The sequence below is a fragment of the Salvia hispanica genome, chromosome 2 (genome assembly GCF_029641045.1).
Source record: "Salvia hispanica isolate PSC_SH4W2 chromosome 2, Shi_PSC_v1, whole genome shotgun sequence".
Taxonomy (NCBI): Eukaryota; Viridiplantae; Streptophyta; class Magnoliopsida; order Lamiales; family Lamiaceae; genus Salvia; species Salvia hispanica.
This window is the reverse complement of record NC_142693.1, coordinates 30,267,216-30,285,741: the sequence shown is the minus strand read 5'-3', so window position 1 is coordinate 30,285,741 and position 18,526 is coordinate 30,267,216. Positions and strand designations below refer to the sequence as shown.

The 18,526-nt window shown below is 35.4% G+C and overlaps 1 protein-coding gene and 1 pseudogene across 2 annotated transcripts; both read right to left on the bottom strand.

The window, feature by feature from the left end:
- Positions 1–1,182: 1,182 nt before the first annotated feature.
- Positions 1,183–17,005, bottom strand: LOC125201041 (uncharacterized; annotated as a pseudogene). Its single transcript, XR_016135563.1, has 9 exons — positions 15,603–17,005; positions 15,322–15,512; positions 9,958–10,346; positions 9,653–9,865; positions 5,742–5,803; positions 4,438–5,615; positions 4,101–4,322; positions 1,593–1,629; positions 1,183–1,512 (listed from the first exon to the last, which is right to left on the bottom strand). The product of XR_016135563.1 is annotated as an uncharacterized LOC125201041 (transcript).
- On the bottom strand, positions 13,766–14,942 carry LOC148932118 (putative LRR receptor-like serine/threonine-protein kinase At3g47570). The gene has a single exon (XM_089065544.1). The coding sequence runs from the start codon at positions 14,869–14,871 to the stop codon at positions 13,771–13,773; it is 1,101 nt and encodes a 366-aa protein (XP_088921670.1). The 5' UTR covers positions 14,872–14,942; the 3' UTR covers positions 13,766–13,770.
- Positions 17,006–18,526: the final 1,521 nt, after the last annotated feature.

Genomic DNA, 18,526 nt, shown 5'->3' with positions numbered 1-18,526 from the left:
ATAACTTTTTCCTTTTTCTTACTTTACTCTCTCTTACTTTACTCTCTCTACTTTATTCACTTTATACTTTATTCTCTCTACATTTTCCTCTCTCTTACTTTTTTATCTATTTATTTAACACACCCAACATTCATTTCTAAAACTCCGTGCCGAAAAGTTTCACCTCAACTATGAAGAAACGGAGGGAGTACTCCGTAGCATAAATGAGGGGGAAGAAGAAAGGGAAATTTCTTGATATAGTAAAACCTCTCACTCACTCTATTTAATCATATGTGACATTTATAAATATTTATAGACAAAAATATGCAATAACTAATTGATGTGCCGCTAACTATAACTAATCCACTAACTATGGAAACTAAATAACCAACTCTTATCCACTAATTATGAAATTAAATAATTAACTTTAACATTCATGTTTATATTTAATTAAATAATAATATCTATTTTAAAAACATCATTTTCTTAAATACCCCAAAACTCTCTTTATTTCTCTAAATGCCCTCAAAACTACCTTTATATATTGTAGATGTATCGTCTAATATAGGCAGTGAAAGTGAAACTACCAATTAATAACTGTTTTGTTTATTAAAATATATATTTTCAACTTTTGTGGATTTTAAAAGGAGTCCTTACAAGTTACAACTCTCCCAAGCATATATTGTTGTACTTTTCCGTACGTAAAAGAATTTGTTTTCGTAAAATATGGTTTAGCTATTACTTCATATATTTAAATTAATTTCTTTTCATATTTCAATCATTTTTTACCCTTTTCTCTTATTTATCCATCCTCCAATAATATTTTAATTATGTTTTCTCTAAAACTAGTAATAATAGATGAAAAAATTATTTATAGTAGACGGTGTGTGGTATATTAAGAGAAAAAGTTAATTACACTTATTACTCCATATATTTAAACTAATTTGTTGTTTTTAAAAATTGATTTTCAACTCCTGTGGAGAAAAAAAGAGATGGTCTAGTTTGGTCCATACTATTCTCGAAGTCGTAAATAATTTTCCATACAAGCGCACATAGGCAATTCAAATGTTTTACGAACTATTTTAACATAAATTCTCGAATGAGATTAATTTTAGCTGACATGGCAGAGACATAAATAGCAAGGCCAAATAATATTCTCAGTCTTGGCATTCATAGGAAAACAACTTTGCAAGGCTTTCCGCTTCAATCCAAAAACTCACGTTGGATTTTATGCATCCCAGCTAGAGCTTCTTTCATATTAATCTTTTTATGAGAAGAATCTGTAAACACTTTAAGGCCAACTCCAATATGGACGATGCGAATTTCACAATTTTATCACCATGTTCTTTAGCAAGTTGGCATCTATAACTCGATATGTGAACTATGGGACTGACCTTTAAATCCAACTTTTCAAGCTTAGGTCTCCAACAAACATGTCGTCACTTGGCTTTTTTCTCGTAAACACTTCCATCAACATCACCCCATAGCTATAAACGTCGCACCTTGTGGAGACTAGTCCCTCTGAACCATTCTCTACAATCACAAAACAAATTATGAAGCAAGACTTCATTTGTTAAAGAGTATATACATAATTAATGTAGATAACAATTCACCGGGAGCAATGTAACCCAATGTTCCTAGGGTGTTTGTAACAGCCCGCCATCCTAGGGTATAATAAATGTGGCGACTGCTACCAACACGGACTTAAAGAATTCAACATATGCTAGGGTTTCATTTAAAGAGTTTTGACCAAAGCATTTAAAGGTACTATCAGAGCATTAAAACAACAACTTAACCTAGAAGCTTAAATAGGTAAAAGAGAGGTATCATAAATCACGATCAAGAATCTCAAGAGTATGACCTAGTTTCCAAGATAAAAATCACAAGAAAGTCTAAGGTCTCTAAATTGAAAGGAGAGTGCAAAATATTCAAAAAAATACTAAAGTGTTTCAAAATAATTTCAGCAGAAACGACCAAGAGAAAGAGCAGCTATGTATGAAGATACAACTACGCTTGAAGTTCAAAACATCCATCTTATTTAATTATCATGCTCAACACCCGCCACCGCTCGTCGCCGTTCAACCTGCACATAAGGAAAACACATACAGGGCTGAGTATTTTGAAATACTCAGTGGACTCGCTGCCAAAACGTTTTCTAAGTTATGCCACCCTTACCAAGTGAACTCGAGTTTTAAGCAGTTATAAGAGGATATCACGAGTATCACAAATATATTTTCCATAGACTGGCCAGTCAAACAACTCCCCCACCTTTCTCATCAAATTTCCACAATCTCAACATTTCCATGGTGCGACGAAAGTGTGGCCACACTTTTCGCCCACGAGACCGGCCGACTAACAAGGACGGCTCACGATCCCCTCGTGTACACAGCCTGGTAGGGTTTGTGGCCCTACTCAGACCCGAATTCGTTTAAACATATCCATAGCCCTATAGCCCAATGGAGCGAACTCACAAACTAGGCATCAGGCGCACAATATCATAACAAAACAAACATAAGCATGGCATAACAGTTAAACCACCCTTATCTCTCCACTTTCATAAATTTGCAACATAAGAGAGAGTTTAAGAATAAAGTCCACCTCGACTGCTTAGATTTCAAGTATGTTATTTCCCTTTGTTATCCTGCTTCGAGGTTTCACCTTTTAATCACATAGGCATATATCACAAATCAGATTCAACACAACTCCTAACTCATGCATGTCTCAACGTTTTCCCTTTTTCCCATCGATTTAACTTAACATCATCAATCAATCAAGGCCATGTTCATCTCATAAGTTCCATTCATATTTCAACTCTAGATCTTACATCAACATATGTCACACAAGAGTATTTTGCCAACATACACACAACACACACACACGCAACACACTCACACACACGCCACACACATGCATACATATTTCCATATCCCCTCTATCCCACTTTCACTCAAACAAGATGCATGAGGGTTCAAGAATACCGATTAATCGGTTGGAAAGAAGAGGAATCGAGTAGAAAGAAGAAGATTAATATGAGAATACCTTTTTGAGAAAAACGAACGGTAGAAACGAAGTAATGACTTGGTTCTTCAAAAATCTTGAGACTCAAACTCTATTTCTTCTCAAAGGATGGAGGATTATTGGAGAAAAGTAGAAGAAAATTGAGAGAGTGAGAAGAGAGGGAGAGAGGCGTGTGTTTGGGGTGGGGGGCGAAAATTTGTGATGCTAGGGTTAGGTTTTTGGCTTCTTATTTATAGAGTTCAAATAAAATCTTTAGGTAATTAAATAGAATATTTGGGAAGATTTTATTCTCCACAATTAAATAAAATAAATATTGTGAAGTAGGGAAGAAGAAATAACAAAATGAACTAGGGTGTCAAGGCATGAAATTTTCGAAATCTATGGCTTCTAATTAGCCAAGATTTCGTTTTGGTATATTTTACAGAGTAGAATAAAATATCACGGAGCAAAATAAAAATAAGAATTCTCCCAACTAGGGATTGGAAATAGGCGTGTTCTATGCCTTTTAAATAAGAAGTGGATTTTTATTATTAACTAAAATAAGATATGGCAAGATCTCTTGAGGTATGGAAAGATTTGGTAGAATATTTGATTTTAGGTATGGAAGGAAATCAATAAGGAATCAATTAAACAAGTAAAATAATACTTCCTTCCCAACATGGGTGATTTTCGAAAATCACCAATAAATAAGGGGGGTGTCGATTTTTCTCATAGAAATAAGGAATAAATTGGATTTTGGATTTAATTTGGATAAATATCCCAAGAATTAAATTAAATCCGAAAAAAATAGAATTCCCTCTCCAAAGAGTGAAGGGGTTCGAAAATCTCAAGAATTAGGTGGCTAGTATTTATGGAAATTTTCCCTAATATTCTCACTCACCCTTAAACAAATAATTCACCTCATAATTTAATTAATCAAATGCCACATCATATAATCAACAAGTTTGACTTTTCAAACTTCCAACGCAACCCTAAACTCGACTCGGTCAAAGAAACTCATGCAATAAATTCATTCATAAATTAATTCCCGTCTCTCACGTCATCAATAAAATTCTAGGGCTCTAAAATTAGGGTTCGAAAATCCGGGATGTTACAGTGTTGGTTAACACCATGCTATCTCCATTGCATAACAACTTTGCTATCCCGAAATCGCTTACACGAGCAACCATATCTTCATCTAACAATACATTACTTGGCTTCAAGTCATTGTGGACAATAGGGGCCGAATAGCCACCATGAAGATACTCCAAAGCTGATGCAACATCGATCATTATATTCAATCTCTCCATGAAATTCAAGAAATAATTGTGGGAATACCACCATTTCTCAAGATTTCAATTGGGCATATATTCAAGTACTAATGCTTTGAACTTTGCATTGGAACAAGATTTCCATTGGGCATATATTCAAGTACTAATGCTTTGAACTTTGCATTGGAACAAGATTTCCATTGGGCATATATTCAAGTACTAATGCTTTGAACTTTGCATTGGAACAACAACTGATGACACTGTTTAGACACCTGTGTCGAATGCTACAAAGAATCTCACATTCGACATCAAATATCTTTGAAATACCTTCTAACTGAAGATTAAACACCTCGACTGCGACAACCTTCCCATTGTTAAGAACTCCTCTGTCGACACTACAAGAACTCCCAGTGCCAAGCAAATTGCTCTCACTGAATTGTTCAGTTGCTTGCAGAAGTTCATAATAAGAGATTCTCTCTGGCACAATAGATATCATCTCATCAACATCTCCGGTTATCTTATCTTTCCCTTTGTATCTGACAAAGACAATAGCTAGAGAAACAATTGAATTGAAAGCTACAACTGCAAAAGCAATAAATGAAGCTCGTTTTACCTTTTTCCACTTTGGTATATGGTTAGAAACCGCAGGGCAAACTGGGACATGGTACCTTGGAATCCACACAATGCCTTATTGCCCTTAAAAGAATCTACAGTGAAGTTTATGAAAGTATCACCACTTGGAATTTCTCCACTCAAAGTATTGAAGGAGACATTAAAGTAGGTGAGATGTTGAAGTGATTCCAAAGACTTAGGAATTGAACCAGAGAGGTTGTTGTGGGACAAATCAAGACTCACCAAACTTTTCATGCTTCCCATAGAAATTGGAATGGAACCTTCCAGCCTATTATATGCCAAAGACAGGTTAGCCAAACTTTGTAACTTTTCAATAGTGCTGGAAATAGACCCTGTAAACTGATTCATCGATAGATTTATATAGAATGCTGCTCCTAAGTTACTCATCTTTTGAGATAAAAACCCACTTAATGAATTAAAGGACAAGTCAAGAACCAGCAAATCTTTTAGATCCCATAAGCTTATAGGTATACTTGAATGCAACATGTTGGAGGACATCAATATATATCTTAAAGAAGAGATATTTCCCAAACATTTAGGAATTGAGCCAGATATTTGGTTTTGGCTAATACTTGAGATATTAAGGTTGTATAAATCATATACAGCCTCTGGAATGGAGCCTTGCAACATGTTATCAGCCTTAGCAGTCGTGTACTCCCTGTCAGTAGCCTCGACGTCATCGTCGAACAGTTTGCGGCGGACTGTGGGTTTGGGAAAGACCGCGGGTGAGTTCAACTAAGAAGAAGGGATAGACTTTAATGAGCTCTACTCTCCTGTTGTTAAGCAGAATTCCATTAGAGTTTTGTTCGCAATAGCAGCAAAAAGGGATTGGGTGCTAGAGCAGTTGGATGTGAATACAACCTTTCTAATTGGGGATCTAGAAGAGACTATCCATATGGCGCAGCCACAAGGCTTTGAAGTTCCTGGTTAAGAACAGAAAGTGTGTATGCTCAAGAAAAACATTTATGGCCTTAAGCAGAGCAGCATGCAATGTTACTTAAACTTTGGTACTTAAAATTTGGTGAAAGTAGCAAAATTGGGATTCTGCATATCACTCTATGATAGTTGTGTGTTTGTGAAGAAGCAGAAGTACAAAGCTCTTACATATCTTCTACTTCTACTGTATGTAGATGATATGTTGTTATCAGGTCCATGCTAATGAAATCAGAAAGGTGAAAGCTGAATTAAAGGCAGATTTTGAAATGAAGGATCTTGGAGTTGCTAAAAGAATCCTTGGGATGGATATAGTTAGGGATAGAAATTAAAAGTGAGTAAATGGCTAAAAGCTGTGAAAGAGAGTAAATGGCTACTACTTATATAGTAAGTGTTATGATCTTGCTTACCCCGGTGGATATCCAACTTCCGGACATTAACTATTCCATTTCCTTTTCGCGCAGCATCAATTTGTCCAACACATGACCAGTGCTAGTGCTGTTAAATGCAGTAATAAGTCAAAAATTGTGCTAGTTCAATTCAATTATAAAAGAGTTAAAATCTATGCAATTATAAAAAAAAGTATGACCTTTTTTCCTTCCTATGATACACTACCATTGGAGCCTTGATAGAATTGAACTGATAGTTAACCCTTTAATAGGGGTGACAAATCGTGCGTGTCGGGTCGTTATCGTGTCGACACGATAACGACACGAACACGATAACAACAAACACGAACACGACCCGTTAAGAAAACCTCAAACACGAACACGAACACGACCCGCTACCCTCAGATACGAACACGACACGAACCCATTAACGACACGAACCGTTTCGGGTCAACACGACACGAACACGACACGAACCCATTAATGACACAAAAATAAGTATTAAAAAATGAAAATAATAAGAATAATAATATTAAAATATTATGTGTTAATAAGAATAATAATATTAAAATATTATGTGTTAACGGATAACACGAACACGACACGAACACGCATTGCTAACGGATAACACGAACCCGACACGAACACGACACGAAATTTTCGTGTCCTTAATGGGTTGACCCGATAAGGACACGAACACGATAAGCTCTGACCCAAACCCATTAATTTCGTGCCGGTTCGTGTCGTGTTATCGTGTCGTGTCAAAAATTGTCAGCCCTACCCTTTAAGTGTTGGAATCAAAGTCACAAAGGCCTTCTTCATAATTGCATATTTGTCGTCCATCGATTCATACGAAGTGGATGCACCATCTTGGCTCCTACTGATCTCTTTCAGAATCTGCATGAGCTGTGACATAATTTTGAAAATGGACTCCTTTATACTTAGTATTTGGAGTCCATATCGTTTCCTTCGACCTCACTAGGCCCCTCACTCCTATGCTTCTTGATGGTTTTTTTCAACCCTCTCCTTCTTGACTTTTTCTTTTCATTTTCTTGACTGGTTGTTTCTTGCCAAGATAATCTGTTATATTCCGACGAGGTAAATATGTAACACCGAACAACTCTTCTTCATTCAAAGACTAGATATATTTTGTTTTTAATTCCTCTGCCATCGGTTCCATAGGTATAACAATCAACTACAAAATATATTTTAATGTATATTAGACAAACAATTGATATTCATGTAATAATTTTAAAAAATACAATATAACAAAACTTACAAATGTTTTATCCAACAAATGGCCATATGGACCCTTGTTTAAAATCTGCCGCCATCTCAAACATCGAGGAAATTTTACACCATCAATCTTTTATGCAGCCATATATGCCAGTCCGGGAAGGTCTCATATATCCAGTAATGCAAAACCCAAACCGGACCATTTAAACGGTATTTTCGTTTACTATCCTTCACTTGAACTTATCCACGTAATCAAACATCATCTGATAAGCGTATGCACTCAATGGAAAATTATTCCATTCCTTCAAATCTTCAACCAACCCCCAAGCCCATTCATCTATCGTGCAATCCTCTATGTTTGCTACTCTTTCCTCTTTGCACGAGAGGATTGCACGATAGATAAATGGGCTTTGGTGTTGGTTGAAGATTTGAAGGAATGAAATAATTTTTCATGGGGTGCATACGCATATCAGATTATGTTTGATTACGTGGACAAGGTTCAGGTGAATGATAGTAAACAAAAATACCGTTTAAATGGTCCGGTTTGAGTTTTGCATTACTGGGTATATGAGACATTTCCTAAACTGGCATATATGGTTGCAGAAAAGATTGATGGTGCAAAATTTCCTCGATGTTTGAGATGGCGGCAGATTTTAAACAAGGGTCCATATGTCCCTTTGTTGGATAAAGCATTTGTAAGTTTTGTTATATTGTATTTCTAAAAATTATTACATGAATATCAATTGTTTGTCTAATATACATTAAAATATATTTTGCAGTTGATTGTTACACATATGGAACCGACGACGGAGGAATTAAAAACAAAATATATCAAGTCTTTGAACGAAGAAGAGTTGTTCGGTGAGGTCGAAGGAAACGACATGGACTCCAAATACTCAAGTATAAAGGAGTCCGTTTTCAAAGTTATGCCACAGCTCATGCAGATTCTAAGTTCATAGGAGCCAAGATGGTGCATCCACTTCGTATGAGTCGATGGACGACAAATACGCAAGTGTGAAGAAGTCCATTATGACTTTGATTCCATCACTTAAAGGGAACAAGTTCAAGGGTTTGAAGAGTTGAAATGTTAAAGAGCTCATGGGGAATATAGCCACTGAAGTTGTTCAACCCTAACACTAATTTCTTCAGTCGGCAAAATTCAGTAGGAATATGCCTTGCCAAAGATTAGATGATTTATTAGATTAGAATGCCAAATGTAACAAACATATTGCTCTGTCCGTTCACTACTAATAGTCATAACATCGAGTTAATAAAAATTGGTAAAATATATTAAAGGAAAAATTAGTTTGAATAATTGCTAATAAATGGGACTAATTACATAAAAAGTTACCAAATTATGTTACTCGTATCAAATCAATTAGTTATTACTCCCTCCGTCCGAGATAATTTGGGACACTTTGACCTGACACGGGTTTTAAGAAATCTAATGGAAAGTGAGTTGAAAAAGTTGGTGGGATGTGAGTCCTACTTTTAAAGTATTAGTTTTATAATAAAATGTGAGTAGGAATGAGTTAGTGGAATATGAGGTCCACTACCAAAAATGGTCAAAGTGAAGTGAGAAAAATTATGTGGGACGGCCCGAAATGGAATACTGGGTCGAATTATCTGGGACGGAGGGAGTAAAATCTAATTTATTTCAAAATGAATACTAAATTTAGTATCTTATACTACTACATATAATTTGTGATGTAATTCAATTTACTCAATTACTTTATTTCACTTAATAGATAAAAATGACGTATAATCTTTTCTAGTCTAGTTAACTTAATAACTATTTACAGGTAATATTGCAGCAGCAGCAGCAGCATTGTTGATTCCTTCACCGATAGATCTATGATTATTATCATGCAAATATCTGGTGGCAGTACACAAGAGACGACATGCTGGGACAAGTAGGAATAGCAAATTTGCAACAACAGAATTCTAATCAACTTATAGGTTCCAACTTCCAATTAGATAAGAATCACCACCAGAACAAATTGCTTCAAGATATTGTTGGAAAATTATGAACTTGTTCTTTCTTTCCAAGGGAAACAAGATTGTGATGAGCCATGTAACCAAAAATCGAAGGACACTAATTTTTGTGGATCGACAATAATGAAAAAAATAAGATTATTAGCTGTAGAAAGATGGAGCACGTATCATTTTTGATAATATGATATGGGCAGCATGAAAATCACCTGTTCTTCTTACCTGTCATGTAGTTTTCGTTTATGATAAAGTTGGTTAGCATAGTAAGATTCCCAAAATCCCTTGAAAGATTCCCTGTGAAATTATTGCGCCATAGTGATAATTCGTGCAGAGAAGACATATTCACCAAAATATTTAAAGTGCCCCCAATCTGATTATTTTCACCAGCAAAATCAACCAGGTTGTGAAGATTTCCAATCTCAGGAGGTAGTGCACCTGTCAAATAATAGTAATTATGACTATTCAAACAAACATACATACATCAAAATTTTATTGTGAATCTAATGCTATAAGAATAAGAACAATACCATTCAAATTGTTAGAACCGGGGTATAATATTCGAATAGATGTTAAGTAGCCGATTTCTGCAGGTATCTGCCCATTAAAAGAGTTTCCAGATAGGGACAACACTTGCAGATGTGAACATAGGGATAGATTTGACGGAATCGCGCCACTCAGCTGATCCGGATAGATATATCCCATTCCCAGCAAGAAATGGAAGATTACTACAGATGTCTGTTGGAAGACTTCCACTCAATTCATTTCGTCCCAAGGCTATGTATACCAGCTTTGACATGTTGAATATCTCAGATGGTATAGCACCAGAGAGATGATTGAATTCGATCCACAGCCTTCGTAATTTCTGAAGTTTACCTAACTCTTTTGGGATTTCTCCACTCAGAGAATTGTAAGGTAGGTCAAGGGATCGTTGGTTTGTTAAGTTTGAGAGAGATTAGTGGATGAACCTGTGAAGCCGTTGTTGGTGAGGAATGCATATGCAAGAATGTAATACAACATTTTCTCCATGGCTAGTTAGCTAAAAATCGGAAGACGTGGTTGATTGATAGAGAGAGATTTTTTTTTACCATATTATATGAGCCATGCAACATGCACCATTTACTTCACTTGCACATGTATATATGCAACAGAGCTAATAAGTTGAATTTAATTAAAAACTCATTGTTAGAACTGATTAATGAGTTGTTAGATCTGTTTAAAGTCACTCTCAGCTGCAACATTACAGCTAACTAGTATCAACCCCGTGCGTTGCATGACCTATTATATTCTTTTTAAAATATACTACTAACCAAATGTTTATATATACTATTTTTCAGGGATGAAATGATAGCAAACCTCTTTCATATAAGTATAGATTTTAGAAAATTCTTCTTTTATATTAGTACAGATTTACAAATAATTAGTGTTAACACTTGCGCCATGTACGAGATAAAATATTTTTGTTTTATTAATTTGATTGCATGGATAAACTAACTTAAATGAATAAGAAAATAGTATTTTTTTTAATTACAACACTTAGATTACAACAAAGAAAAATATCATCTTTCACAACCGTTGCGGATGCATAAATAAAAGCAGGGTTTAAATTTTCAAAATTGCACTTAAATATAAATTTTTAAGTAATTTAGATTATTAATAAAGACTTTTATATAATTATATGTATAAAATATGAATAAATTTTAAAATGTTATAATAGAAAAAAGTTTTAAAAAAGATGAATTCATTAAGGGCTAAAGCCCCTTCCCCTATACATGTAGTTCCGCCCATGCTTCACAACATACACACTTCATACTAAAATACTTTTATACAAAAGCCAAAAGAATATATTTAATATACAACTAAAAAATATTAGGAGCGTAATGATATCGCCATAAAAAAGATAAAATAATAAACTAAAAAAAAATCCACATATATAAATATATACTCCATATAACTTTTCATTCATATTTGACAAATAGAAACATTTAATCCTTTCCTAATTTGTTCACAATTATTTTGTAAAATGCAGGGAAACGATCCTACAATCCTATTACCCTACATGGGAAACATCAATAATGAATGATTTTAAATAAATAACTATAAAAATTTAATTAAATAAGAAATAACACTCATACCATACGATCATGGAAAACATATTCCAAGAAGGCTACATTTGATTTATCTCTATGTTTAGTTGTTCTAAAAATACACATACCACCAAATTCTGAAGACTGATGAAATATTGTATCTGTGGCTTCTATTTTCTTTTCTTCCCCTGGTGAGATCACAATATTAAGAACATAATAACCACACTAAAAACAAATTATTCTCTTTGCAGAAAAGTTGTGATGCAACGGGAGGAAGACAGATGAGATTGAATTAACAGCTACCATATATACATATTTATAGACAAAGAATATTAAGAAGTTATCATAAATGGAGAAATTATAGCATGATTGATGGCTGTTACAACTTACTACAAATTAAGATTAAGAAACGTACTGAGAGTTATATGTTAATTATAGCACTCTTTATTTGGGCAGTTACTAAGAAAACGGCATTTTAATTTTAATTAATAATTAAATGAAACATCAAAATGCAATATATACTCCCTCCGTCCCACTAAATATGCAACATTTGCTTTTCGGCACAGGATTTTATGTAGTGTTATTTTGTGAGTTAATGAAGAGAGAGTAAAGTAAGAGAGAATAAAAGTAGAGAGAGTATTGTTTCCATTTTTAGAAACGTTTCATTTTTAATGGGACAAACCAAAAAGGAAAATGTTTCATTTTTAATGGGATAGGGGGAGTATTAATTATCATGTAATGGCCATTGGAAATAATTAGGTATTCCATAAATATTTAAATTGATTGCATGACTTACAAATATTACATAATAAGGACAAAAGTTATAATTATTTCAAAAGAAGGCCAAAACTCGCTTTTTATATATGTATAGATATAGATATGAAGAATTGTCAACGTGCTTTTCACATGCATGCAGTAAATAACAACAACTGAAATGTTTTAATTATTTTTATTAACTATTAGTATAAATGTTGCATTCCATCCAACTTTGGCACCTATGAAAGAAGAATGTGATGCCAAAGTTATTTAAGATGCTGACGAGGAGGAGGAGAAAAAGAACCACAAGTGGCATCGCGTTGAGAGGAGAATGTCAAGCTGGAGTAGGTGAAGTTGGCGACGGAGTGCTGGATGACAGTAGGAAGCCTAATCTTAAGGGCATTGATATCTCTGGTTGAGTAAAAAATGTCTTCCATTTCAGTAAGTGATATGATACTGATAGTAGTATAAATAAAGGATGTGGATTTACTTTTTAAGACCAATTATATGTAGTTTCATAATCACATCTTTTCTCTTTTTCTCTAATAGATACAGTTTGAGGCATTTTTCCTTTCCTAACCACTTCCTTTTCCCCACAGTTGCCATGGCCACATCAAAATTCTCTTTATCTTTTTCTTTAAAGTTATAGTAGTCGTTTCAAACTAAGCTGTTTCTGTTATCCACCTCAACATTGCACTATACTCAAAGAATCAATGATCAAAAGCCCAACTCACAAATGCACACAGAGACATAAATCATAACATAACAATCCACAGAATTAAATCATGATATACTCCAGCCACGAGCATATAATGATGAATTTGAAGCAAAAAAAAAACAGAGAGAGAGAAAACTTTATACAAAAATAACTGTAGTACTTGAGTTCCTTTAATCGTGAACCATGCTTCTGCAACTGCACATTGCTTGTGGGAAACGGCCAAATCATCTTTGCAAGAACAACCTAGCTCAATAGGGATCCCAGATTCCTTGAATATTCTTGTCGGACGCAGCATAGATTCCTCTGCACAGATTCCACATCCACCATCTCCACTGAGCACACAGAAACATTTGAATCCCTCCTCTCATTCTTCTCATTCCCATTAACAATTATCTTCATTTCCATTAAAGGAAAGCGGTGCGTCACCTCCTCTCTCGGCGGCCACTGCTGCCGGACCACCGCCGCCACCGCCGACAGAAGTGGTGTTAGCTGATTCCAAATCAACATCCCTGGATTGCTGTAAAGATGATATTTTTACAGTAGCCCAGATCAAATTTTTGAGAAAGTTAATAATACATCAAATTTATTTAATATTATCATAGCAAAGTTTTCCAACCATATATTCAAATGATGCTATAAAGAGTAAGGCAAAATATATTATACTCTGATAGGAGTAAAGGCTGACGAACAAGAATATAAACTAGAAAGAAGCTCAAAGATTTAAAGAACAGAAACTGAGATCATTAGAATTAATCGAACAAAAGAAACACAAGAAAATAATCCTAACGAGGAGGCCAATTAGAATTTATGTAGAATAACATTTCATTTATTATAAAGTATATATACATATTTATGTAGAATAACATTTCACCAGGAGCAATGTAACCCAATGTTCCCAGGGTGTTGGTTAACACCGTGCTATATCCATCGTATAGCAACTTTGCTATCCCAAAATCGCTTACACGAGCAACCATATCTTTGTCTAACAAGACATTACTTGGCTTTAAGTCACTGTGGACAATTGGCGTCGAATAGCCACTGTGAAGATACTCCAAAGCCGATGCAACATCGATCATTATATTCAATCTTTCCATGAAATTCAAGAAATAATTTTGAGAATATAACCATTTCTCAAGATTTCCATTAGGCATATACTCAAGTACTAACGCCTTGAAGTCTTCATTGGAACAACAAATTATGACACTATTCAGACACCTGTGTCGAATGCTACGAAGTATCTCACATTCGACATCAAATATCTTTGAAACACCTTCCAACCGCAGATTAAACACCTTGACAGCGACAACCTTTCCATTGTTAAGAACTCCTTTGTACACAGAGCAAGAACTTCCAGTGCCAAGCAAATTGCTCTCACTGAATTGTTCAGTTGCTTGCACAAGTTCATAATAAGAGATTCTTTCTGGCACAATGGATATCATCTCATCAACTTCTATAGTTGTCTTATCTTTCCTTCTGTTTCTGAGAAAGATAAGAGCTAGAGAAACAATAGAAATGGAAGCCACAACCCCAAAAGCAATAAATGAAGCTAGTTCCACCTTTTTCCTCTTTGATATGTGACTAGAAACCGCGGGGCAAATTGGAACATTGAAACTCGGACTTCCACACAATGCCTTATTGCCCTTAAAATCCATAGTGAAGTTTCTGAAAGAACCGCCACTTGGAATCTCTCCACTCAGATTATTGAAAGAGACATTGAAGTAGTTGAGATGTTGAAGAGCTTCCAAAGACTTTGGAATTGAACCAGAGAGGTTGTTATGGGACAAGTTAAGGCTCACCAAATTTATCATGCTTCCCAAAGATAGATTAACCAAATTCTGTAGCTTTCCAATAGTGCTGGGAATAGACCCCGACAACTGATTCATCGATAGATCTATATCGATTGCTGCTCGTAAGTTACTTATCTTTTGAGGTAAAACCCCACTCAATGAATTGAATGCAACAAACATATTACTAAAAGTCAAAGACACCGATTTAAGAGCATCCGCAATGGTCGGCTAGCAACCGGCTAGCCGATTCGTCGCGCTAGCCGATCGGCTAGCCGAACCATTGCAATCGGCCAGCGCGAAATCGGCGAGCGCATCGGCGTGGGCTGGCCGATTTAATGTAAAATTGGTAAAGCATTGGAAGGAGAAAAAGTAGTTTGAGTATTACTTCATTTGTTAAAAAAAGTACTAGTAGATGAAGTGAAAAATAGTGATGAGCCATTTACCCAAAATGGAAAGATATTGACTTTAGTGGATTGATACGATTATATGGGTATCATGAATATCATAAGGCCTTCTCTTCTTACCAGTCATGTAGTTTTCGCCGATGTCAAACTTTGTTAGCATTGTAAGATTCCCAATATCCCTTGAAAGATTCCCAGTGAAATTATTGCGCCGTAGTGTTAATTCTTGCAAAGAAGACATGTTGACGAGAATATTCAATGATCCCCCAATCTGATTTCTTTCACAACCAAAACCAACCAGATTCTGAAGATTGCCAATCTCAGGAGGTAGTGTACCTGTCAAATAGTAATTATGACTATTCAAACAAACATACATACTTGCATCAAATTTATGTGAATCTATTGCTATAAGAACAAGAACAATACCACTCAAATTGTTACCACCGAGGTTTAATATCCGCAGAGATGTTAAGTAGCCGATTTCTGCAGGTATCTGCCCACTAAAAGAGTTCTAGGTTAGGGACAACAACTGCAGCTGTGAACATACGGATAGATTTTTCGGAATCGCGCCACTCAGCTGATTCACGGATAGATAAATCCCACCAAGAAATGGAAGATTACTGCACATGTCTGCTGGAAGACTTCCGATCAATTCATTTCCTGTCAACGCTATATTCACGAGCTTCGACATGTTGAATATCTCAGATGGTATAGCGCCGGAGAGATGATTGGATTCGATCGCCAGAGTTCGCAAATTCTGGAGTTTCCCTAACTCCTTTGGGATCTCTCCACTCAGAGTATTGAAAGATATGCCAAGAAATTGTAGGTTTGTTAGGTTTGAGAGAGATTTGGGGATGGAACCTGTGAAGCTGTTGTTGCGGAAGTCCAATCTCTCTAACTTTGGTAGTTGACCAAAGAGAGGAGAAATGACTCCGGTGCAGTTGTTACGACGGAGGGATATGATCTTTAACCGGTGAAGGAAAGAGAGCTCGTGAGGCAAAGCTCCGGTGAAGTGGTTGCTGGTGAGGTTGAGGGAGACGAGAAAGGTTAGGCGCCCGAGCTGTGGTGGAATGGTGCCGGAGAGATTCATGTAAGAGAGATTCAAGGTGGATACTCTGTTGTGGCGCGAGCTGCAAGAGACTCCGATCCAGCTGCATACGGAGCTCGAATCAGTCCAATTTGTTGCAAGTAGACCAGAAGGGTCAGAGATGATGTGTTGTTTTAGTGAAAGAAGGGCAGTTTGATCAGTGGCAAGGCTTATTTCGGCTGAACAAGGTGTTTGAAAGGTTATGGTAAGGAATGCATATGCAAGAATGTAGTAATACAACATTTTCTCCATGTCTACAAATTGGAAGGTGTGGTTGATTGATAGAGAGATATATTTCTACCATATTAATAAGAGCCATGCAACATTGACGGTAGGAAGCCTAATCTTAAGGCCATTGATATGTTGAGTAAATAAAGTCTTCGATTTGAGTAGGTGACAGTAGTATGAACAAAGGATGTGGTTTTAAGACCAATTTTATGTAGTTTCATCATTACAAAAGAATAATCTCCTAATATGAGTGAAATTTGGACTCTTTGTTAAACTTGTAGATATTATCTTCTGTCATAATTCTAAATTGTATGTGTTGTGTGAAGCTTTTAATTTTACTAATAGTAACATTTATTATTTTCTCTGTTTTACATTTTGAAGAAGCAATTACTTGGTTCGTTCCAATTTAAAATAGTTATGACCCCACAAATACTAAAATCAAAGTCAATGTTCACAAAGTAATGTAAATATAACCAGCTGCCACAAAAAGCAGAATCAGTTTGAGGCTTCCTTTCCTAACCTCTTCCCTTTCCCCACAATTTGCATGAGACCACACCAAAAGTTACAGTTGTTTCAAACTAAGCTTTTTCCATTATCCACCTCAACTCAACACTGCACTATATTCAAAGAATCAATGATCAAAAGCCCAACTCACAAATGCACACAGAGACATAAATATCATAACATAACAATCCACACAATCCCACATTTATTCCTAAATTATGATATACAAGCATGTAATGATGAATTTGAAGCAAAAAAAGTAAACTTTAAACAAAATAACTCATAAAATTGTTTGAATTGCAGCTAAACTTACTTGTTTCCCTTAATCTTGAACCATGCTTCTGCACATTGTTTGTGGGAGGCAGCCAAATCATCTTTGCAAGAACAACCTAGCTCAATAGGGATCCTAGATTCCTGATTGGTTGCATCGGTGCTGAGATTTCAAATCCTGCAATCCTTGACGATTCTTATCAGATGCAGCTTAGATTCCTCTGCACCAGATTCCAGATCCACAATCTCCAATAGCACTCTTGAAACATCTGAATCCCTCCTCTCATCCTTCTCATTCACATTAACATGAATCTCATTTCCATTAGCGGAAGGCGGTGCATCACCTCCTCTCTCGGCGGCTACTACTGCCGGACCACCCCGCCGCCGCCGACATGAGTGGTTTTAGCTGAAACTAAATCAGCATCACTGGATTGCTGTAAAGATTGCATTTTTACAGTAGCCCAGATCAAGATTCTTCATGAACAGCAGAAACAAGACTGAATATCAAAAATTAATCATCACCCTATTGTTCTTTCCCTCTCTTTATCAAGACTGTCATTTGATTGGGACGGGGGAGCAGCCAACAAAGAAATAAGCTTTTTAGTTTATACAATGAATAATTCTGTATAATTAGAAGAAAAAAGCGTCGGTGTGACTGTGTTGTGATAATTATATAGTCCATACAAAATGTTTTACTTTAGTTTCAATTTAGTACTTCCTCCGTTTCCGATCAGGAGTCCCTGATTAGGAGTCACGCTTTTCTATTTCGGTCCGTTCCCAATTAAGAGTCACATTTCATTTTTACCATAAATAGTAAGTAGGTCTCACATTTTACTAACTCAATTCACTCACATTTTATTATAAAATCAATATTAAAAAATGGGTCTCACATTCCACTAACTTTTTCAACCAACTTTTCTTTACATTTTTTAAAACCCGTGCCCGGTCAAAGTGTGACTCCTAATCGAGGACGGAGGGAGTACAATTTAGTACGAAAAGTATTAAATTTACATATTTCATACAAAAAATTACATTGGTGTTTTAAGTTAACTAGTGTTAACCCACGCGCTATGCGCGACTTAGAATATTTTCGTACTATCATTTTGATATTATTATGAATAAATAAAATAAGTGACAATATCATTACATAAACTAAAATATTTAGGAATATATACTAAAAAGTATATAAATCTAATAAAATATTTTATATACAAATAAAATATTAGGGAACAATAATATCATTGTAAAAAGATAAAATTAT

Bases quoted from the DNA above. Each gene is read 5' to 3' on its own strand.
- LOC148932118 (XM_089065544.1), bottom strand. From the start codon at position 14,871: ATGAATCAGTTGTCGGGGTCTATTCCCAGCACTATTGGAAAGCTACAG.